This window comes from Pogona vitticeps, chromosome 1, assembly GCF_051106095.1.
Source record: "Pogona vitticeps strain Pit_001003342236 chromosome 1, PviZW2.1, whole genome shotgun sequence".
NCBI lineage: Eukaryota > Metazoa > Chordata > Lepidosauria > Squamata > Agamidae > Pogona > Pogona vitticeps.
Window position 1 is genome coordinate 262452142 of NC_135783.1, and position 25589 is coordinate 262477730.

A 25589-nucleotide genomic window follows, 5' to 3' on the forward strand; every position below is an offset into this window, starting at 1 on the left:
TTTGTAATTAATTTGCCAGCAATCAATGGTTTCTACAAACATCATTTTATCCAAAATCCATGTTAATAGAAGTGTTTATTTAACATTTACTTATTGCTCATATTCCATTAGCATATGAAAAAATATTAGCTTAGGAAATATCAGTATCAATACACTAAAATGTAGCAGTAGTTCTCTGCAGATATAATATAGCGCAAAGAAAAAAATCACATAGCATGAGTCAGAAAAACAAACAAGCCTTATGTTGTTAGGTATTACTTACAAGGAATGTCTCTGTAACCATTTTCTAGTGCTCGAAAGTAATTCATGAATTGCTGAGTTGGAATTTGGAAAATTTCAAATAAACCAGTGTCTTGAAACAATGTGAATGCAACCTGCACATATAATATAACTATTCTCATTTTCCAGAATATTAAAGCACAATAACTTACATTTGTTTTTTTTTTCAACTTGTACATTCTGAAATATATAGGCTGGAAGCATGTCTGGAAGTCTGTTAGCTCCAGTTTTCTTATCAACCCCCTTCTCACAGCAATCCCTCCTGTCCTTTGAAACCTGTTCCTGAGAATCTGGAGTAATATGTGATATAGTGCAGAAGGCTGATGTGGGGAAAGGGACTGTGCAGCTAAACCTTCCTTATTCAATCTGTATGTTGAAAACAGGCACACCAAAGGTCAATTTACATAAACTGCAAGATTCAAATATACTCTCAATGGCACCTGTCTCCAGCAGTGGACAGGAGATGAAATGATAGCTGGACGTCTGTTCACACAACTATGCCTTCATAAGACCAATGGTGTCATCAGCAGGATAACTTTTTTCAGAAATTAAATATTTTCTATTTCTGTCCCATGGCTCCAATGCCTTTCATCTAATCCCTTTCTTATTCGGAAGCTGTGGGAGCCCCAAGATGGGAGGTGAAAGTCTTTAATTACCAAAAATTGCTGCTGCAGGGTTCAACATTGGCAGCCATTTTTTTAATAATTAAGGACTTCCTTCTATCCCACAGCTTCTGATGAGGAAAGGGAATACACAAATGCCTCAAGGAAGAAGTAGGAAATGGTAAATTTCTGAAAAACTGCTCCTACTTAAGACATCATTAGCCCTGAGTGGATGTAGTTGCACAAAGGAGTTCAGCCAAAATGTTCATTAGTTCTTTAAACAGAGTAATCCATATTAATTGCTGGTTATCTTACAAATAATGATTTGCAAACTGAGAGCTATCCTTAGGAACATATATTCCTTCCTCACCTCTCTAGTGCAATTTCTCAATTTCTATTCCAGCATGGTATGTATTACATTGGTTGCTGAGATTCTTACTTAACCAAGGTTTAAAGTTTAAACCCTTGTTTTCAAATCCCTACTGGTTCCTTTAAAAAAATCATTAAAATGACTATGTTCATACAATAATGGGGAAAAACTACCCTATAAATTCTTATGATCAGCTGGAGTAATATCTATTCCATTTTATTTGCACATAGTCATATGTACAATATTGTACAGCTTGTAAGACTAGCTGTATTTGGCTTTCCACGCAGCTTTAAGCTGTTATATAGAAATGTGATGCAGTGTTACTAAAGAGTGGTTTCTACTAATTTCTACTAGTAATTCTACTAGTAACTGGAGTTAGAAAAAATGGCAGAAATTTCATTATTGGAGGAAAATTTGTGCTCATCTTTCTTACAGGATTCCAAACCTTCTTTTTACTTAAGATTTCCCACAATATAAACTTCAATATTTACGCACATTGAATTTGGAATAGCATATCTGTGCTGCTTATCAGTTCTTATGTGTATGGCATGGCTCAGGAGATTTCATATTTAATGAAAGGCACTAAGATTTTTTTTAAAAAAAATGATATGGGATACTGTTTTAACTTGCTACCTCCAAGCTAAGGAAAACCTGATATACATGTTCACAGCTTTTTGGAATGAGACATTTTCTTGTCTCATTCATTTACAACAAAAACAAACTAAAAGGAAATGAAAAGCACAAGAGGCTGATAGCTATGTTTATTGCCTCAAATGGATCTTAATTCCAGCAAGCACTGTTATATATACTGGTCAAAATCCTGCTGGAAGAAACAACATACATAGAATGGCAATTGCATTTTCCCTTCTGTTAGGCTGTTTTAAATGTAAGTGATTGTGCACCCTATACTTTAGTCAGTACGTAACTGGTTGTGCAACAAACAGCCTGCTCTGCATTTCTTCCACAGGATGCTGTCTATTATCTATGTACATATTTATTTTAAGCATATTTCTTGTATATGATTATATACTATAAAGTGCAATAAGATGCAGAATATGACATATCCACAGGAGCAACAAACCTGACTAAGAATTCTTCTAGATTTATCTCCCATTTTTTGAACAAGGTCAAATATTTGGAAATTCCAGTTGTTCATTTTCTCCATTAATGAATCATGGTCTTCTATTAGCATCAATTCTAATGAAGGATCTTCTATCTAAACAAGAATAAGTATTGGAAAATGATAATGAGGTAAATTTGTTCTGTGCATTTAGCAAAGGGATTTATATTAAAATAGAGTGCAAGTGGTTTGATAATGTAATAGTTTTTGTGTAGAGTCAGATATGGCTAAACAGAAGGATCTCTCAGCTACACAGAATAATAGGGCAGTACAGTGGGGTCTCGACTTGCGAACGGCTCGACATACGAACGTTTCGACTTACGAACCGCTCTCATAGGAATATATGGACTCGACTTGCGAACTTAGATTCGAGTTACGAACTCTTTTTTTCCCTTTTTTTTAAAGCTAAGTCATCTTAGGTTAAAAGGAAAAAAGAAAAAATATCCTCCTCTAGTGGCAGAAGGCGGAATAGCAGCTTCCCATTGGTTTCTATGGACGAAAAGAGCAGATACGGATTAAATGATTTTCAATGCATTCCTATGGGAAATGAAGATTCGACTTACGAACTTTTCGACCTGAGAACTGCCTTCCAATACAGATTAAGTTCATAAGTCGAGACCCCACTGTAATTCTTATTGTACACATATAATCATTGTAAAAAGCACGTGACAACTGCCCAGGCTTTTTACAAAACCCACATTTTCTCACATCATGAAAGTGAACTTGGATTAGCTTTGTGCATATTTGGCACTGATTTATCATCTAGATGCACAAACTGTTATGTCTTTCTCTCCCTGCAGGAGCCCTAAGATAGTCCTTAGCCTGTCTCAGAAACTCAAAATGAGGTTCTAGCTGCCAAATGAACCTCCAGAATCCTTGGGGAAGAGCATTAGTGTAATAACTCTTGATCACTATTTGGCAGGTAACATCTATTCTTTTTCTTTACCCTCACTCTATGTAGAAAACTCCAGAAATCAGTGCCAAATGAGACATGAGCATCCACAGTAATCTTTGCCTACACAAGTAAATTGGGTATTATGAATAGCAATAGATACGGACGTCTCAGCACATGATTCAGCTTTTGTAACACATCATTCTGTATTTTATTTGAAGATCTTTATTATATCCCAACCAGCAAGCATGCACAATAGCATGCAAATGCAACAAAGTAACGTGCATTAATTATATCCAATATGTCCAGTACATGTCTTTCTGAACCCATACTAACAACTGCATGCAGCTAAGCACAACATGAATCATATACTGTACTATTGATCTTAAAAAGTCATGCCTGTAATTTATCTTATGTATACAGGATGTAAAAAGAAATCTATATGAGGATGGCAATCTCATAACATCAAACTGCAGAAGTATCAAAACTCTTGAAGGACAGTATTTATTCTACATGTCAAGTTCAACAGCTGAATATGAGAAATAAGATATATGTCAGTTGAATGTGTCAAGATGGGTCAGAGATAGGATCTAACACTGGACCTCTACTAATATATCCCCCAGAACTGCTCAACAGAGTTGGGAAACCCCGCCCCCCCAGGAGTTGTTTATCTGAGCAGCTCCACAGGAAAGGACAAAAAGGAAGTTCTATTGTAATGGTACTGCAGCACTACCCATTACTGTGACTTTCAATTTGGATTGGTAAGAACAATTTCAAAGGAAAATGAAAAAAAAATCCCCAAGGATGTTCAGATTGGTCAGTGTTTTACAACTAAAGTACAGTACAGGCAAAGAGGTTCCTGTTAATTTTCTATCACAACAACGGTTGCATTCTGTTTTGAATCCTCCATCTTTTACTGATTTTTGTATTCTGAAAACTTACTTCTAGAGCTGTTTAAGAATGCCATGGTGAATCATCAAACAACACTCTATTGTAGCAAAGCCAAATAAATACAGCTACTAGGTATTCTTTACAATACAATATTAAACCACTTACAAAAACACAGAACTACACTCATTATGTACTGCAATAAAATGCTTACATTTGGTTGATCATTCTCAGTCTGATCCATCTGATTACTGAGATTATCTCTTTTGCCTGTTTCATCACGCTGTTTCTCTGTAAAGTAGGTGGAATTTTTTGAAACATCATTGTTTCCATCTTCACCTTAAATAAATGTAAACAATGCTAGCACTTTATTCAAATATGATCCTAACCAAAAAGAAGAGAAGACTGGCAACCTGCATTCTGTTATATGGCATTACAATACACATTAGAATATTGCAAGGCTTAAGTGCAGTTATTTATTTAGATTAATAGCTTGCCATATTTAAAGAACTCTGAATATCTATCAGATTAGCTTCAATTCAGAGAAACAGCAAAAGAGTAATCCTGAGTAAACTCATACAATATACTATTCTTCCATACCAAAAAGAAAAAGTGACTTTCTACTTTCCTGCTTGGACTGATTCACTTTCATCAATTGCTTCCCCTCTAGAGAAGTAACTCTAGAGGAATTGGTCTAGGAAGCAGCCTTTCCTACATATTCATTTTAGTGAACCTTTTTCTAAGGAGGTTACAACCCTCAAATGAATTACTATCAAAAAAGAAAATGTTCTTTTATCATTAAAAGTTATTTTTAAGGTAACCTTTCCAATAGCTGTTCTATCTTCATAGGTCAAGAAAGAGAATGACAAATTAGAAAGAGTTTGGCATTTTGTCTTTTATTCTAAAAGCTGTGGGGAAACAGATTACATTTTTTTAACATATACAGTACATCTGTGATTTGGGAAGGCTCTTTCTTCCCATTAGCAAAAATAAGTAGAACCTAAGGAAGTCTCCCCATTGAAGTTATGGGATAAGCCAGCTATTTTCACCATTACATTCTACTTTTGGCAGCCCACAGCACCCCTTCCTATGTGGTTCTCAAGGATCCTATAAAATTCCAGAGCAGCTTTTTGAAAAATTAAAGCACGCTAGGGCAGGAGAAGTAGAGAAAAATCACCTCCCTCTTCCAACTGTATGACCGTCAGATTATTTAATTACCTGTTCTGAACAACTCTAGATCTGACTCACTTCAGTTGAAAAGAACATTTAGTAATTACAGTAGAACTACATTATTTTTGCTTGGCTGCATAATTTACTACCTCAAAGGCTTAGTAGTAAGTGAAACAATGAATACCTGTGAAACATAATCCCACCTGATTTGCAGGTCTGATATTCTGCTATAGATTCAGATAGAGAGGCTGAAACTGACTTCAATATCTGTTGTCCACAACTTACAGAAAATAAAAGAGAAAAAAAGTCATTTCTCATTTTTTTTCCACTCAGTTTCCTAATACCAACTTGTGCAGTACAGAAACAGGCTTGGTTCAGAGTTTTCTATACAGTATCACATCCTTGGCAGTTTCTTATACTGAAATTGTTGTCATCATTCATATGGAAATGTTTAATTCTCCCAAGGAGGTGTGTTGCAAGAGTCCACACTTCACCAAAAATCATTTAATTCCCACCTGCAGCACAGTCTACCATCCTATTAACATCACCCTCTTCCCCACCCCTTTTCTTCATCTTTTCTCCTTTTCTGTCTTCCATTTATTACTGGAATTTCTTCCCTTTTTTAAAAAAATTGATATGGTGCTAATTTGATATGGTGCTAATTTGAAACGACAACTTAGCAGAGTTAACTAAAACTCTAGTCTGTATTGGGAATAGGATGGTTTATGATTAAAACAATAGTGCTTCCTAGAAATATCATAGAAATAAGAATCAACATGAACTTAGAAGTGTCCTATGCACATTCATACTCAGAATTGTGATTTTCTTTTTGATTAGAGATTTAGAGGTATGGTGGGGATAGCTTGTCCCAACATGCCAGGATGTTTAAAGGAGGGAGGGGGATCTATAGGAAAAAAAAATACAGTATTTTTTGCTCCATAAAACACACTTTTTCTCCGCCAAAATGTGGGATGGAAGTCTATGCGTCTTAAGGAGCGAAGGCAGCAATTTCGTCCCCGCTGGCCCCATAGGGGAGAGCGTCGCAAGGGTCCAGGTGAGCCTTCCAGGACCCTTGCGACGCTCACCCCACCACTCACGGGGCCAGCACGGACAAAATCGCCAGCTTCCAGGTGGGGGGAGCATCGCAAGGGTCCGGAAAGGCTCACTCAGACCCTTGCGATGCTCCCCCCACCCCCGCACGGGGCCAGTGCTGGTGAAATTGCCAGGTTCTGGGAGTCTTTTGAGGCTTGGGAAGCTTCAGAACACTTCCAGAAGCTGGTGATTTCAACCCCCCTGGCCCCATGGCGGGGTGGGGGGAGTGTTGCAAGGGTCCGAGTGAGCCTTCCAGGACCCTTGTGACACTCCCCCCACCCCCGCACGGGGCCAGTGCTGGTGAAATCGCCAGCTTCTGGGAGTCTTCTGAAGCTTCCCAAGCCTCAAAAGACTTCAAGAAGCTGGCAATTTCGCCCCCCTGGCCCCGTGGGGGTGGGTGGGGGAGTGTCACAAGGGTCCAAGTGAGCCTTCTAGGACCCTTGCTACATTCCCCCACCCCCGCACGGGGCCAGCGCGGGCAAAATTGCCAGCTTCTGGGACTCTTTTGAGGTTTGGGAAGCTTCAGAAGAGTCCCTGAAGGTGGCGATTTCACCCCCCTGGCCCCGTTGGGGTGGGGTGGGGGGAGCATCGCAAGGGTCTGAGTGAGCCTTCCAGGACCCTTGCTACACTCCCCCCACCCCCGCACGGGGCCAACACAGGCGAAATCTCCACCTTCTGGGACTCTTTTGAAGCTTGGGAAGCTTCAGAAGAGTCCCAGAAGGTGGCGATTTTGCCCCCTCTGACCCGGGGGGGCAGGGTAAGCCTCCAAAGGCTCCTAGGATGTGTTCCAGGACATTTTAGAGACTCACCCTGCCCCCCCCCCTGCTGGGCCAGGGGGGGAAATCGCCAGCTTCTGTGACTCTTCTGAAGCTTCCCAAGCGTCAAGAGTCCCTGAAGGTGGCGATTTCACCCCCTCTGACACCTGGGGGGGCAGGGTGAGTCTCTAAAGGGTCCTAGGGTGTGTTCCAGGACCCTTTAGAGACTCACCCTGCCCCCCTGCTGGACCAGAGGGGGCGAAATCGCCACCTTCTGGGACTCTTTTGGGGCTTGGGAAGCTTCAGAAGAGTCCCAGAAGGTGGCGATTTCGCCCCCTCTGACCCTGGGGGGGCAGGGTGAGCCTCCAAAGGGTCCTAAAGTGTGTTCCATAAGATGGACCTCTCCATAAGGCTCACCAATTTTTAGAAGAAGAAAACAGATTATTAAGTGTTGGTGCATGCATAAACAGAAAGAACATTACCTACTACATATATAAGGGGAAGATGTTCTAAATTGTGGCTGGAAATCTGAAGAAATAAATGCAGATCCCAGAGATTTATGCATATTAATACTTGGCTTAGTAAGGAAATCGGCTGTATCAGGAAATTCTACTGGTGATCGGTGATATCCACTGTAGACAAATCCATTACTAGGTGAAGCCAGAGGAATTAGATTCTGAGAAGTTCCTAAGATAAGGGAAAAGCATGAGGAGTCAGAGAAATACTGTATTAGAAACAGAATTAAAACTATGCAATCTGACATCAGAAATACATGAACATATCTCAAAATACAGTCATGCCCTGCTTAACAATTGTCCCGTATTACGACGAATCTGCTTTACAACAATATTTTTGGGATCGCAATTGCGATTGCAAAATGATGGTCTAAATGGGGGAATTTCGCTTAGCGATGATCGGTTCTCTGCTTCGGGAACTGATTTTCGCTTTACGACGATCAAAAACAGCTGATCGTTGGGTTTTCAAAATGGCCACCGGGTGATTAAAATGGCTCCCCGCTGTGCTTAGGGACGGATTCCACACTATACAGGCACCGAAAATGGCCGCCAAATGGAGGATCTTCGCTGGACTGTGAGTTTTTAGCCCACTGGAATGCATTGAACGGTTTTCAATGCATTTCAATGGGCTTTTTAATTTCGCTTTATGCTGTTTTCACTTAACAGCGATTTTCCTGGAACGGATTATCGTCGTTAAGCGAGGCACCACTGTATAATTTGTGCATATGCCTGGCCCCCTCACTATTTATTTATTTATTAAATTTATACCCCGCCCCTCTAGACCATGTCTACTCTGGGTGGCTTACAACATAAAATAAATCAATATAATATATATATAATCATTAAAAATACAATTACTATATTAATTAAGACACTTAATTTAAGAAAAGGATTACCAAGATGGGGTAGGATAAGAAAGAAGAAATACAAAGACTTAGCTGACTGGAGGGAAGGCCTGCCTAAATAGCCAAGTTTTTAATTGTCTTTTAAAAACACCCAGTGAGGGTGCCAGCCGAATTTCTGTTGGGAGGGCGTTCCACACCCGAGGGGCCACCGCCGAGAAGGCCCGGTTTCTAGTTTTTTCCTTCCGAGCCTCTCTCGGCGTCAGGTCCCTCACCCGTCCCCGCTGGCTATGGCGGGTGATTCGGGTAGATCTGGGTGGGAGAAGACGTTCTGCCAAATATTGAGGTCCCAAACCATCTAGGGCTCACTAAGCACTTTTAAAAAGCTACCGTGTTTCCTCGAAAATAAGACAGGGTCTTATATTAATTTTTGCTCCAAAAATGCATTAGGGCTTATTTACAGGGGATGTTTTTTTTCCATGTACAACCCTCTACATTTATTCAAATACAGTCATGTCATCTTCTTCTGGTTGCTGCACAATGGAGGAGGGCGGGGTTTCCCTTAACTAGGGCTTATTTTGGTGGTAGGGCTTATATTACTAGCATCCTGAAAAATCATACTAGGGCTTATTTTCAGGTTAGGTCTTATTTTGGGGGAAACGGTATTAAAAACCTGGCTATTTAGACAAGCCTTTCAAGAACAAATAACATCCTGATGGAACAGTGCTTCCGATAATGTAATGTTTAACATACCACCATGTTTTTATGCTATTAAATGTAATATATTGTATTGTATTCCAATATGTCTCCCACTGTATTTTATGGTATTTTGTTTTGCACTTTTTAATTTATTGATGTTGTCATATTTTGTTATTCTACTGTTCTTCTGTTTAGTTGCTGTAAACCGTTCAGAGTGGCCTTGGCTGCCACATGGGGGTATATAAATATAAATATAAATATAAATATAAATATAAATATAAATATAAATATAAATATAAATATAAATATAAATATAATAATAATAATAATAATAATAATAATAATAATAATAATAATAATAATAATAATAATAATAATAATAATAATAATAATAATAATAATAATAATAATAATAATAATAATAATAATATGCAAGCCCTAGGATATCTATCTAAGCACATGTCTATTCCAATATGAACAGCTACATTAGTGGACTCTTTCCTCCCAACGTTTCATTCAATAATGCACAATGGCTACAGATGTAATCATGGCTGGAGTGGAGCAGGAAAAATATATTTTATATTACAATATAGCAGCCTGCTCCAAAAAGCATGAGGGGGATATGGAGACTGGTTTTGCCCAACTTCTCTCCCCCCCCTGACATTCTCTACCAATCAGACTTTTATGTTTTCTTGGCACCAATGGATGAATCTTCCTTTTAAAAACAATTGTACAAATACACTGATGTATTTGCAAAGAAAAATACAGATGGGGATGTGTATCTTCTTGTAGATGGAGATGGAAGGGAAGGGATGTTAATGTTGGCTACAGTTTCACTTCTGTCTTTTTTAACTGAGGGGAAGCTAATAATAAAGTGGCACTAAAACCAGATGCTTCCATGCTCACTGTAGAAATTCGGGGACTACAATGGCCAAACCATGCTTCCATTCTCCTCTGCCCCATACTTCTAGTTCCTGAGTCCACCCACTCCACTTCTTGCAGCAAGGTCAAATGGAAAGTTGAAAAGACCAGAAAGCACCAATAGGGAAATTTTAAAAACTCACACACAGCATTAAATGATACAGGGATAAAGGGCACAATCAATTTTACACTTACCTATGTACTTAATATTATTTATCCTGGGAAATGTGAATCTTATTCTCACAAATGACTGTGCTATTGTGTGAAGAACAATATTTCAGTTGGAGGTTCGTGCCAACAGAAGGAATCTTTTAACTTGTTGAAAAGAGAGGGTAGAAAATGACTAATTCTCCCAATGTGTTTAGCAAAATCTGAGTTACACTGCACTCTTGTGGTGAAAAAAGTTCAGAGAAGGGGAAGAGACCTAGACACTGTCATTTCACTATACAATGAGCAAGTGAGTTGTTGGACTGCAGGCTCATATGAGGGAAACAAGGCCAGGGAAGCGCAATATATATTATCAAGATTGAAGTTATGCAATTCATCTGCAGCCATTATGCTTGTCTTCCTAACCATTCAACAATATATTTTGTTTGGACTTTATTTTTAAAATTTCCTTAGTAGTTGTTGCAAGTTATGACTAAAAGGCATGATACTCTCATTTCTTTTGGACCACAATTCCCAGAATTTGCCAGAAATACTTCCACACAGAATTCTGTGGATCATGGAACAGGTTGTAGCACTGCCTATTTCATAACTTCAACCCTAAAAATGAAGACACTGAAATCATTAAAGACTACTTTGTTTTGGTTCAGTTATCAATTCAAGTGGAAACTACAGAAAATAAATCAGAAGACTGAGACTTGGAAGGGCAGCTACAAAGGAATGAGGAAAAAAATCTTCCAGTATAAGAATGCATCACTAGAGATTGAGACCATGATAATCAGAGCTATTCTCAAAAACTATACAGTGGTACCTCGCAAGATGACGACCCCGCTAAACAACGAATCCGCATGATGACTTTTTGCGATCGCTATAGCGATTTGCAAAACAGTCATTCCAATAGGGGATTTTCGTTGATTAGGTCCCTGCTTTGCAAACTGTTTGTTCGCAAGACAATGATTTTTATAGCTATAGTCGACTTTGCAAAATGGCTGTCCTGTGTTTTCCGGACCCAATCTTCGCAGGGCAGTCATTTTTACAGCTGATCGGTGCTCACAAAATGGCTTCCCTATGGGCGATCTTCGCTGGACAACGAGGTATTTTCCCCATTGGAACGCATTAAACTGGGTTTCAATGCATTCCAATGGGGAAACGGATTTCCCATGACGACAATTTTGCTAAACAGAGATTTCAATGGGATTGATTATCATAACCATGCGGGGCACCACTGTATGCAGATGTGAAAGCTGGATGATAAAGAAAACTGAAGAAACAGTTGCCTGTCAACATCAGATTTACAATGTTACAATGTTGTCTTGAACTGTGGAGGACTTGCATCTGTTGTAATTTATATTAATCTGTTGCAGCCAGTCAGGCATGCTCATGCACACTACACAGAGCACTTGGAGGCTAAACACCATAAGCAACAAGAAGAAATTCAGAAGAAAGAAGAAAAGAAGAAATTTGTGGGACAAATTAACATATTGAAAATGCTAAAATAAAAAATAAAAAAATTGAGAGAAGAAGCCAAAATGGAAGACGAAACAATTGATGAGAAACTCAAACTAAGAGTTACAAAATAAAAAGAGAAAACTGTAGAAGTGATAGTTTTATATCTTAAATCTTACTTATATTCTAATTTCTAACTTGATTATCACTGGAATTTCGAAACTATCAGTTTTGTAATTTGACTTCAGAGAAACCATTTTAGATAGATAGGTGGCCACAGTGCCACCACGTCCCTCCAAAGATTATGGAGAAGAGCTTTAAAGATACTGTAAAGTGTCAGAAAGGCAATTTAAGTGAGTTCTAGATCAAATCAGGTGAAAACTCACTAGAAGCTAAAATCACTATGTACTTTGGACAAATTGGGAGAAAACAAGACTTACTGGAAAAAAACCAATAATGCTATGACAAGTTGAAGTACTAGGGGAAATCCTTATATTTTTCTATAATTTTTATTCTTCCTCCAATAGAATATAATCCATTTTTGTATGATACACTTGGCATATTGATTGAACAGACAAGTTAATAAAATGCATCCTTATCTGACACCTTTCCCAGTAAAAAACCATTTTGTTTCTCCATACTGGCTGAAATCTTGTTACATATATGTAGAACTAGAATGACATCATCCATCAAAGGACTACTGATATCATTAGGACAGTAATCTATGTGCATCTAGTCAGGCTCCATGGTAGCCTCCACACTGATGTCACTCTGACATGCACTGCTTGGGATTTCATAGCTACCACAATAGCCATGAAACTGTCCCAGTCATGAAACTGGCCTACCACATACACTGGACCTCTTTGCTATTTGGGCAGACAAAGGATTATCTGTTTCTGAGGGGATTGTTAGTAACTCTAGTAGCATGGCCAGATTATTTCTTTGTGAGGTTTGGTCTGATAGTAGGAGATCCTCCCTCAGGTTTGCCACTGAAATTTTATTTTTCATTTCCTTGACTTTCCCTGACCAACATTTGTCATATAATGACAAATTAAAAAATGAACAGGTCATGTTGCATTAATTCAAGTCAATGAAATATTACACTTTACAACTACACAACTCTCAACTGCAAAAATATTTGTCACAGTAAGAGATTTAATATCAGCTTCTTTCAACATTAAGTGCAGCAACATCTATTTTGCAATTCCACCAAAAATTACACCAAGATATAAACTTCAATTCAAATACACTTTGAATGCTAACAAGTGACATAAAATTTTTGTTATTGTTTTAAAGGTACACTAAACATTCTATCGAAAATGGTTTCTCTGAAGTCAAATTACAAAACTGATAGTTTTGAAATTCCAGTAATAATCAAGTTAGAAATTAGAATATAAGTAAGATTTAAGATTTTACCACTGTAAAATGTATCCAGTCCAACTTCATCATTTTGTTTTGCAACATATGCTTAAAACTGAGGCTTGAACTCTGTGGGCAGTTGTGTTAAAGTAGTGTATCGTTGCTTTGATTTTTCCCCTATTGTGTCATTGATCTGGTTTGCTGAATGTAGACCACTGGTTCTTAACCTTGGGTTACTCAGGAATTTTGGACTGCAACTCCCAGAAGCCTTCACCATCAACTGTGCTGGCTGGGGATTCTGGGAGTTGCAGTTCAAAAACATCCAAGTAACAAAGGTTAAGAACCACTGATGCAGACCTTCAAGTGATACATTCTGGTGATTCCAAGATTTGGCTTGTATAAAATGATAGTAGGATCTAATGTGGAAAGGTCACACACCATCTTTAACTTCAAAAGACTTCTCTCAATCAGCTTTTCAACAACACCTGCTACCATTTTTCGACACTCTAGGCAAAACTCAGCCAATTTACGTTCACTCAGTTTAGTTTCTTTAAACAGCTTCTTTGTTGCAAAGCCAATATCAATCTTGCTTCTGTCAAATAAGTTCTCAGACAATTCCATGTCAATTGCTAACAACTGGGAACCAGAAGACATGTTTTGCTGCTTTTCTGATTTTATGCAATAACTCATTAGCTTCTTGATTAGCTTACAAAGTTCTTCATACAAAAAAGGTGACAATGGTTTTTAGTTTTAAAGCCTTTGTAGAAATGGCTTACCATCTCCAGCAATCATTTTCATGAAAGCCATTTTGTACTTCATGAGTGGATCTGGCATTGCAGCTTTTATACAAATAAGCAGGTTTACTGTGGAGGAGTTCTGCTTCTTTCAAATGCTTCTTGATATTGTCAAAAAACAGTCATAGCTCTATCAAGGCATTTATCATTCTCTAACCATCTAGTGGAGCAAAACCTCAGGGGAAATAGTGTGCTTCCAGTCATAACAGTGTATGATGCCGTCCTAACTGGGGAATCTTTGAACAGATAATACATGTTGCGCAAGACTGAATTCAGGTCCTATTTTACGGCTTGCAATCCTGTTTTAAAAGACCCATGTACAACATGAAGGGTACAAGTTCCAAAGTCAATCAATTATTTTCCTTCTCCTTTTCAGTCAAGGTTGGTTTTAATTTCTTCTTTTATTTTTCTCAGAAAAAGGTGATTTATATTTGGCCCATCCATAAATACTTGTAATAATTTTACAACCAATAAAGAAGACATGCCTTCTTGAAACTTCTGAAGAAGGTCTTCGGCAGTAGCAATAAGAAGAAAAACACTGGTTAGATACAGTGGTGCCTCGCATTACGATGTTAATTCGTTCCAGCGAAATCACTGTAGAATGAAAACATCGTAAAGCAAAATTTAAAAGCCCATAGAAACACATTAAAGGTAAAGGCTCCCCTTGACAATTTTTGTCCAATTGTGTTCGACTCTAGGGGGCGGTGCTCATCCCCGTTTCCAAGCCATAGAGCCAGTGTTTCGTCCGAAGACAATCTTCCGTGGTCACATGGCCAGTGCGACTTAGACACGGAACGCCGTTAAAACCCGATTAATGCGTTCCTATGGGCTTGAAACTCACCGTCCAGCGAAGATCCTCCATAGCACGGCCATTTTCGCTGCTCGTCCAGCGAGGAATCCATCCCAGAAAACAGCGGGTGGCCATTTTTTTAACCTGGCGGCCATTTTGAAACCGCCGATCAGCTGTAGGAAAATCGTTGTTTTGTGAGAATCGGTTCCCGAAGCACGGAACCAATCATCGCAAAGCGAAATTCCCTCATAGGAAACATCGTTTTGCGATCGCTTTTGCAATCATAAAAACTTCGTCGTTATGCGATTTCATCGTAAAATGGAGCACTCGTCTTGCGAGGCACCACCGTACTATGTGGAAACTTTATGATGAACCACTAAATCCATCTGTCCCTTTTGAGCCACCTTATTCAATGCTTCATCAAAACAGATAATAAATATTTGGCATTGTTTCAGCTGTTGCAGCAAAATATCAGAGAAATATGGTGCCAAGCCAAAAACAGCAACATATATTGCTTTTGTTTTTCCAATATGAAACTGTTGAGCTATCTAACTATCTGAGAACATTGGCCTGAATGACTCACTGATGTTGTTACAAAAGGTAAATGACATCTTCTTCATCACTTGTTGCACTCTGCTGTTCTAACACAGTTGCTGAATACATAGGCAGCCATACTAGTTTGTGTGGTGGGTAATTATTTACCATCATCACTCCGATCATGTTTTCCAGTTTTTGCAGGGGATATCTCTTCACCCTCTCTGGTGTTACTATCTGAACTTGTACTTGGCTTTGAACCTAAACATACTGCGATGGACTGCTGACTTGATTTAATTTTCAAGTTCTTCTGATATAATGGTCCTTGTGCATGAGACTCCATAGCTCTAATTCCTGTATTACTTAAATTAAAAGATTTTGTAGCACACTTTACAATAACCTTTGCATTTGTCTCCAGCAACTGGTGATAGCCATGGAACGAAGTCAGGATGAAGTTCGAAACCCAGCCACTGCATATTAAAAACTGTCCTCTTAGAAACCATCTTCAAAACGTAGTTTCAGATACAGCTGTAAACAGAACTACCTGCCTGACACCAAGATTTTAGCAGATTTGTTTTCTGGCAAGTAGGAACTTTCCAAGGCTAGGAAAGTTTCACTTTCACAACATCAAGAAGCATGTGAAAGAAGATTTTTTTTCCCAGAAAGTGTAATAAGCAGATCAGCAGCAAGAAAGAAGGTGGAATTTAAATGCTTGCAGATCATTTCTGCAATCTAGAGAAGCAGACAACTCTCATTTGCAACCTTTAAGAATGGGAGAAGTCAGGGAAGAGGATGAGAGAGCTGGTACTCTGTAAACTCCAGCAGGAACAAGCAATCACATTTGAAAAATTTACTGGTACAGAGTAGAAAGTGCTAATCGACTGTGAAATCTAACCGTAGCAAAACTCATTTGCAACTTTGTGCTGGGTTTAGCAGGAGACAAAACGTCCATTCCATACACAAGCATAACCCCAAAACATGCTTATCTTTATATGTAAGTTAAATGCAGTACTAACAGGTAGGTATGAAAACAGATGTTTGAAGTTTATATCTTGCTAAACATATAAACTCCCCTTCATGGATTGCTGCCTTGTTGTGGCGAAGCGGCTTGAGCAACTCAGAGAAGCTATGGGCTATGCTGTGCAGGGCCACCCAAGACGGACAGGTCATAGTGGAGAGTTCCGACTAAACCGCAGTCCACCTGGAGTAGGAACCGGCAATTCCACTCCAGTATCTTTGCCAAGAAAACCCCATGATCAGAAACAAAAGGCTAAAAGATATGACGCTGGAAGATGGGCCCCTCAGGTCGGAAGGCGTCCAACATGCTACTGAGGAAGAGTGGAGGACAAGTACAAGTAGCTACAGAGCTAATGAAGTGGTTGGGCCAAAGCCAAAAGGACACTCAGCTGTGGACGCGCCTGGAAGTGAAAGGAAAGTCCGATGCTGCAAAGAAAAATATTGCATAGGAACCTGGAATGTAAGATCTATGAACCTTGGGAAGCTGGAGGTGGTCAAACAGGAGATGGCAAGAATAAACATTGACATCCTGGGCGTCAGTGAACTAATATGGACAGGAATGGGTGAATTCAACTCAGATTATTATTATGTCTACTATTGTGGGCAAGAATCCCGTAGAAAGAATGGAGTAGCCCTCATAGTCAACAAAAGAGTGGATAAAGCTGTAATAGGATACAATCTCAAAAATGATAGAATGATGTCAATACGAATCCAAGGCAGACCTTTCAACATCAAAATAATCCAAGTTTATGCACCAACCTCCATTGCTGAGGAGACTGAAATTGAACAATTTTATGAAGATTTACAACACCTTCTAGAACTGGAATGCCAAAGTAGGGAGTCAAGAGATAAAAGGAACAACAGGGAAGTTTGGCCTTGGAGTTCAAAACGAAGCAGGGCAAAGACTAATAGAGTTTGCCAAGAGAACAAGCTGGTCACCACAAACATTCTTTTCCAACAACACAAGAGGCGACTCTACACATGGAAATTACCAGATGGGCAATATCGAAATCAGATTGATTATATTCTCTGCAGACAAAGATGGAGAAGCTCTGTACAGTCAGCAAAAACAAGACCTGGAGCTGATTGTGGCTCTGATCATCAGCTTCTCAAAGCAAAATTCAAGCTTAAACTGAAGAGAGTAGGAAAAACCACTGGGCTACTCAGGTATAATCTAAATCAAATCCCTTATGAATAAACAGTGGAAGTGAAGAACAAATTTAAGGGACCTGATTGGGTGGACAGAGTGCCTGAAGAACTCTGGATAGAGGCTCGTAACATTGTCCAGGAGGCAGCAACAAAAACCATCCGAAAGAAAAGGAAACGCAAGAAAGCAAAGTGGCTGTCCAAGGAAGCCTTACAAATAGCAGAGAGGAGAAGGGAAACAAAATGCAGGGGAGATAGGGAAAGTTACAGAAAATTGAATGCAGACTTCCAAAGAATAGCAAGGCGAGACAAGAGAGCCTTCTTAAATGAACAATGCAAAGAAATAGAGGAAAATAACAGAAAAGGAAAAACCAGAGATCTGTTCAGGAAAATTGGAGATATCAGTGGAACCTTTTGTGCAAGGATGGACATGATAAAGGACAAAAATGGAAGGGACCTCACAGAAGCAGAAGACATCAAGAAGAGGTGGCCAGAATACACAGAGGAATTATATCAGAAAGATTTGGATATCCCGGACAACCCAGACAATGTAGTTGCTGACCTAGAGCCAGACATCCTGGAGAGTGAAGTCAAGTGGGCCTTAGAAAGCCTGGCTAACAACAAGGCCAGTGGAGGTGATGGCATTCCAGTGGAACTATTTAAAATCTTAAAAGATGATGCTGTTAAGGTGCTACATTCAATATGCCAGCAAGTTTGGAAAACTCAACAGTGGCCAGAGGACTGGAAAAGATCAGTCTACATCCCAATCCCAAAGAAGGGAGGTGCCAAAGAATGCTCCAACTACCGCACAATTGCACTCATTTCACACGCTAGCAAGGTTATACTCAAAATCATACAAGGTAGGCTTCAGCAATATGTGGACCGAGAACTCCCAGAAGTACAAGCGGGATTCCGAAGGGGCAGAGGAACTCGAGACCAAATTGCTAACATGTGCTGGATTATGGAGAAAGCCAGAGAGTTCCAGAAAAACATCTACTTCTGCTTCATTGATTATGCAAAAGCCTTTGACTGTGTGGGACCACAGCAAACTATGGCAAGTCCTTAAAGAAATGGGCATGCCTGACCACCTTATCCATCTCCTGAGAAACCTATATGTGGGACAGGAAGCAACAATTAGAACTGGATATGGAACAACGGATTGGTTCAAAATTGGGAAAGGAGTACGACAAGGCTGTATATTGTCCCCCGGCTTATTTAATTTATATGCAGAATACATCATGCAGAAGGCTGGACTGGAGGAATCCCAAAACGGAATTGAGATTGCCGGAACAAATATCAACAACCTCTGATATGCAGATGATACCACTCTGATGGCAGAAAGTGAGGAGGAACTAAAGAAGATTGTAATGAGGATGAAAGAGGAGAGTGCAAAAAGCGGTCTGAAACTCAACATCAAAAAAACTAAGATCATGGCCACTGGCCCCATCACGTCCTGGCAAATAGAAGGGGAAGATATGGAGGCAGTGACAGATTTTACTTTCTTGGGCTCCATAATCACTGCAGATGGAGACAGCAGCCACGAAATTAAAAGACGCCTGCTTCTTGGGAGGAAAGCGATGACAAACCTTGACAGCATCTTAAAAAGCAGAGACATCACATTGCCAACAAAAGTCCGAATAGTCAAAGCTATGGTTTTTCCTGTAGTGATGTATGGAAGTGAGAGCTGGACCATAAAGAAAGCAGACCGCTGAAGAATTGATGCCTTTGAATTGTGGTGCTGGAGGAGGCTCTTGAGAGTCCCCTGGACTGCAAGGAAAACAAACCTATCAATTCTAAAGGAAATCAACCCTGAGTGCTCACTGGAAGGACAGATCCTGAAGCTGAGGCTCCAATACTTTGGCCATCTCATGAGAAGACTCCCTGGAAAAGACCTTAATGTTGGGAAAGTGTGAAGGCAAGAGGAGAAGGGGACGACAGAGGATGAGATGGTTGGACAGTGTCACCGAAGCAACCAACATGAATCTGACCAAACTCCGGGAGGCAGTGGAAGATAGGAGGGCCTGGTGTGCTCTGGTCCATGGGGTCACGAAGAGTCGGACATGACTAAACGAACGAACGACACATATAAACTAACCTTTCTTTGCAAATACTACAGACAGACCTTGGATATAATGCAGGGACAGAGCTCAACAAACACCTTAGGCTGGTTGCTGGTGGTGGAACTGAGAAAAAGGCAGAGTTGGGGAAAAGCATCATTTAAGTTTTACTTGTATTCTGCTATTTCTCTATTCCCGTTGCCACAAGAACAGATCGTGCTCTTGCAGCAGCAGGTCAAAAATCCACTGCTTGAATATATTTTAATCACAATTTCCCTGATTTTACCTGACTTCAGACCAAACCCCCTGACTTTCCCTGACCAATTTCCACTTCCCTGTCTTTACAGAAAGTGGAAACCCTGTTCCTGCAGGGTTAGGAAGGGGGAATCATTATGGTCCAGCCCCAGAGATTTACAAAATAAGAAAAAATTCCTGAATGCGCTGGGAAAGTTTCTAGCTGATAATGTTTTTGATTCAGTTAAGGCCTTGGTTTCACTATAGAATTATAAGATGGAAAGGGCTATCAATACAATCACTCCCAAATGGCCACTCAAGTGCAGAAGAGCCCATAATTCCCCTTGATTTACAGACCATGTACAGCCAATGAAACAAGTCAGTATGTTTTGTATGGAAAATTAACACAATGGTCCAATATTTACAAAATTGTACCAAAAATGCTATTACTCTCTAGTTTATGGCTAGTGCCAGTTGAATATATAAAAATATGCATTTAAAATTCCCTATTAAGTCCCCATTGGGGAAAAAGGTGGCAGCTAGATTAGATAGATAAATAAATAGATAGGGTCTTTTACAGCAAACAACAACATACATACTTTAGTGAAAACACACATTTGAAAATCTTAACAAAGCAAGATTATTTAAATGGTACACACAGTACTGTTATTCCAAGTCATACCACTATTAGAATAAAAAACTGCATTTTAAAAAAATAACAATATTCTCTTATCTTACCAGCTCGTCTTGATCCTATATTATGAGCTAAGGTCACTGAAGATGATCTTTGTTTTGGTATTGTCAATAGGTTTGTGTTGAGTGGTCCATTTGGATAAGATCCTTGGCTAATTCAAAACAGAAAAAAGGATCTTCTTTGTTATTTTATTCAACTAAAATATATGGAAAGCATATTGTAATGTTGTCACTGAAATGTAAATAAACAGGTGAAATCCATAAGGCTGCCTAATCCAGCATTTAATTCTCTTGCCTAGGGGAAGCCCCAAAATAAGACAGGAGTTCAGTACCATACTTCCATTTGTATTTCCCAGAAACTGATAGAGAGGCATATTGCCTCTGATACTGGATATAAGTGTTGGTGGTTGTTGTGGTTTTTTTGGGCTCTTTGGCCGTGTTCTGAAGGTTGTTCTTCCTAACGTCTCACCAGTATCTGTGGCCGGCTTCTTCAGAGGACAGCACTCTGTGCTCTGCTGTAGTTGGCTTTGGGAGTGCAGTATTTATGGCTGTGAGATAGGCTTTTGTCTTTTTCTGTAGATGGGTGATTAGTGTGTATTGTTGTGGGTACATTGTTGTGCTAAGGAGAAGAGATTATCTGTTCCTGTGGTTGATGGGTGTCATTAGCTGGTCTTTTGTGTGTAGTGATCCCCTGTCCTTGTGGCTGGGTAGAGTTTGTTGACCTTTGCACACTGTATTTTTGAGAGCTGGGAGCCAAGTTTTGTTGACAGGGGACAGACCTGGGGACAGACTGATCAGCTTTGACATAGTATCCCTGTTCAGTAAGATACCGATAAAGGACACCTTGACACTTATCCAGCAGATATTTCCAGAAGACATCAAGGCCCTCTTCCAACACTCCCTAACGATCAGCTATTTCCAGTGGGATAATGAATTCTATGAACAGACAGATGGAGTGGCCATGGGCAGCCCCCTCAGCCTGGTTATAGAAAACTTCTACATGGAACATTTTGAAAAACTGGCCCTGGCTTCGGCACCCCTCACACCCACAGTCTGGTTCCGATATGTGGATGACACCTTTGCAATTTGGAGTCACAGTGAAGAAAAATTGGAAGAATTTCTCAACCATCTCAACAGCATCCACCCAAATGTATACAATTCACCATGGAAAAAGAGATAGAGGGCCAACTCCCGTTCTTAGATGTCATGGTCCTATGTAAAACTGACCTCCGACTAGGACACAAGGTCTACAGAAAACCCACACACAGAGACCGGTACCAACTACCACCCACAGCAAAAAGAGGCATAATCAAAACACTGGTAGACCATGCAAATTGGAACTGTGAAGCTCAGTTTCTCAGCACTAAACTCAACCATCTGAATTGGGGCCTACAGGCAAATACTGTAGCTACTCCAAAAATGAAATCACAAGAGCCATCAACCCAAGAAAACAACACCAAACTGAAGAAGAAAAACAGCCACCCACAAATAAAGTATTTCTGCCATACATCAAAGGGGTCATAGACCGCATGGGGAAACTTTTGAAAAAACACAACCTACAAACAGTATTCAAGCCCACCACAAAAATACAACAAATATTACAGTCAGCAAAGGACAGAAGGGACCCCTCACCACTGTAGGAGTATACCGGATACCTTGCAGTTGTGGCCAGGTACAGTGGGGTCTTGACTTAAGAACGGCTCGAGTTAAGAACATTTTGACTTAAGAACCACTCTCATAGGAAAATATTGACTTGACTTACATACTTAGATTTGAGTTAAGAACTGAAAAAAAAAACACGTGGGAGACAGGGAAAGTGCAAAATTTGAACTTTCAGTTAACTGTTGGCCAGTGAAAAGGGTGCCTGTCTGCTTCCTCACTCCTCCCAGCGTTTAGAGTGTGGATTGGGAGACAGTCTTCAGACTGCCTGGTACTGTACTGCCTGGACTGTATTTTCCCTGCCTTCCCTGAACCTTTCTTGACCTAAGAAAAAAAGAAACAAAATATCCCCCTCTAGTGGTCGAAGGCGGAATAGCAGCTTCCCATTAGTTTCTATGGACGGAAAAGAGCAGATACGGATCAAATGGTTTTCAATGCATTCCTATGGCAAATGCAGATTTGACCTGAGAACTTTTTGACTTGAGAACCGCCTTCCAATACGGATTAAGTTCTCAAGTCAAGACCCCACTGTATATATTAGAACCACAAAACGAAGCATCCACACCAGAATCAAAGAACATGAGAGACACTGCAGACCAAAACAACCAGAAAAATCTGCAGTAGCTGAACATGCCCTGAAACAAACTGGACATGAAATTCTATTCCAAAATACTGAAAGACTGGACAACACCAGCAATCATTACGTCAGACTGCACAGGGAAGCCATTGAAATCCACAAGCACCAGCAAAACTTCAACAAAAAGAGGAAAGTGTGATGCTCAACAAAAATTGGCTCCCAGCTCTCAAAAATACAGCGTGCAAAAGGTCAACGAACTCTACCCAGCTCAACAATGTACCCACAACAATACACACTAATCACCCATCTACAGAAAAAGACAAAAGCCTATCTCACAGCCAAGTTTGGCCTTGGAGTTCAGAACGAAGCAGGACAAAGGCTAATAGAGTTTTGTCAAGAGAATAAGCTGGTCATCACAAACACTCTTTTCCAACAACACAAGAGGCGACTCTATACATGGAAATCACCAGATGGGCAATATCGAAATCAGATTGATTATATTCTCTGCAGCCAAAGATGGAGAAGCTCTATACAGTCAGCAAAAACAAGACCTGGAGCTGACTGCGGTTCTGATCATCAGCTTCTCATAGCAAAATTCAAGCTTAGACTGAAGAGATTAGGAAAAACCACTGGGCCACTCAGGTATAATCTAAACCAAATCCCTTATGAATACACAGTGGAAGTAAAGAACAGATTTAAGGAACTAGATTTGGTGGACAGAGTGCCTGAAGAACTTTGGATAGAGGCTCGTAACATTGTCCAGGAGGCAGCAACGAAAACCATCCCAAAGAAAAGGAAATGCAAGAAAGCAAAGTGGCTGTCCAACGAGGCCTTAGAAATAGCAGAGAGGAGAAGGGAAGCAAAATGCAAGGGAGATAGGGAAAGTTACAGAAACTTGAATGCAGACTTCCAAAGAATAGCAAGGAGAGACAAGAGGGCCTTCTTAAATGAACAATGCAAAGAAATAGAGGAAGATAACAGAAAAGGAAAGACCAGAGATCTGTTCAGGAAAATTGGACATATTAGAGGAACATTTTGCGCAAAGATGAACATGATAAAAGACAAAAATGGGAGGGACCTAACAGAAGCAGAAGACGTCAAGAAGAGGTGGCAAGAATACACGGAGGAATTATATCAGAAAGATGTGGATATCCCGGACAACCCAGACAATGTAGTTGCTGACCTTGAGCCAGACATCCTGAAGAGCGAAGTCAAGTGGGCCTTAGAAAGCCTGGCTAACAACAAGGCCAGTGGAGGTGATGGCATTCCAGTTGAACTATTTAAAATCTTGAAAGATGATGCTGTTAAGGTGCTACATTCAATATGCCAGCAAGTTTGGAAAACTCAACAGTGGCCAGAGGATTGGAAAAGATCAGTCTACATCCCAATCCCAAAGAAAGGCAGTGCCAAAGAATGCTCCAACTACCGTACAATTGCACTCATTTCACACGCTAGCAAGGTTATGCTCAAAATCCTCCAAGGTAGGCTTCAGCAGTATGTGGACCGAGAACTCCCAGAAGTACAAGCTGGATTCCGAAGAGGCAGAGGAACTCGAGACCAAATTGCTAACTTGCGCTGGATTATGGAGAAAGCCAGAGAGTTCCAGAAAAATATCTACTTCTGCTTCATTGACTATGCGAAAGCCTTTGACTGTGTGGACCACAGCAAACTATGGCAAGTTCTTAAAGAAATGGGAGTGCCTGACCACTTTATCTGTCTCCTGAGAAACCTATATGTGGGACAGGAAGCAACAGTTAGAACTGGTCATGGAACAACTGAGTGGTTCAAAATTGGGAAAGGAGTACGGCAAGGCTGTATATTGTCCCCCAGCTTATTTAACTTATATGCAGAATACATCATGCGGAAGGCTGGACTGGAAGAAACCCAAGCCGGAATTAAGATTGCCGGAAGAAATATCAACAACCTCTGATATGCAGATGATACCACTCTGATGGCAGAAAGTGAGGAGGAATTAAAGAACCTTGTAATGAGAGTGAAAGAGGAGAGTGCAAAAAACGGTCTGAAACTCAACATCAAAAAAACTAAGATCATGGCCACTGGTCCCATCACCTCCTGGGAAATAGAAGGGGAAGATATGGAGGCAGTGGCAGATTTTACTTTCTTGGGCTCCATGATCACTGCAGATGGAGACAGCAGCCCTGAAATTAAAAGGCGCCTTCTTCTTGGGAGGAAAGCGATGACAAATCTGGACAGCATCTTGAAAAGCAGAGACATCACCTTGCCAACAAAAGTCCGAATAGTCAAAGCTATGGTTTTTCCTGTCGTGATGTATGGAAGTGAGAGCTGGACCATAAAGAAAGCAGACCGCCGAAGAATTGATGCCTTTGAATTGTGGTGCTGGAGGAGGCTCTTGAGAATCCCCTGGACTGCAAGGAGAACAAACCTATCAGTTCTAAAGGAAATCAACCCTGAGTGCTCACTGGAAGGACAGATCCTGAAGCTGAGGCTCCAGTACTTTGGCCATCTAATGAGAAGAAAAGACTCCCTGGAAAAGACCCTGATGTTGGGAAAGTGTGACGGCAAGAGGAGAAGGGGACGACCGAGGATGAGATGGCTGGACAGTGTCTGCGAAGCAACCAACATGAACCTGACACAACTCCGGGAGGCAGTAGAAGACAGGAGGGACTGGCGTGCTCTGGTCCATGGGGTCACGAAGAGTCGGACACGACTAAACGACTAAACACACACACACAGCCATAAATATTGCATTCCCAAAGCCAACTACAGCAGAGCACAGAGTGCTACCCTCTGAAGATGCTGGCCACAGAGACTGGTGAAACGTTAGGAAGAAGAACCTTCAGAACACGGCCAAAGAGCCCGAAAAACCCACAGCAACCATTAGATCCCGGCCGTGAAAGCCTTCGCAAATATAAGTGTTGGTCTCTGACAAACGGTAACAAGTTAAAACGTATAAAAATGCAAAATACTGTAGTAATTAAAAGGCTGAGATTT

At 40.3% G+C, this 25589-nt stretch overlaps 1 protein-coding gene across 2 annotated transcripts in view; it reads right to left on the reverse strand.

Annotated features, from left to right (window-relative positions):
• The window catches only part of PDE3B (phosphodiesterase 3B), a 113598-nt gene that overhangs the window by 22292 nt on the left and 65717 nt on the right, over nt 1-25589 (reverse strand). Inside the window, exons 5-10 of one of the 2 annotated variants that reach the window (XM_072985724.2) lie at nt 20426-20532; nt 7651-7855; nt 5525-5601; nt 4366-4442; nt 2333-2467; nt 263-374 (exon numbers count right to left, since the gene is read on the reverse strand). In XM_072985724.2, coding sequence (XP_072841825.2) covers nt 263-374; nt 2333-2467; nt 4366-4442; nt 5525-5601; nt 7651-7855; nt 20426-20532 — 713 coding nt within the window. Of the gene's footprint in view, nt 1-262; nt 375-2332; nt 2468-4365; nt 4491-5524; nt 5602-7650; nt 7856-20425; nt 20533-25589 lie in introns of both variants that reach the window. The other variant, XM_020801420.3, reaches the window with a different exon arrangement.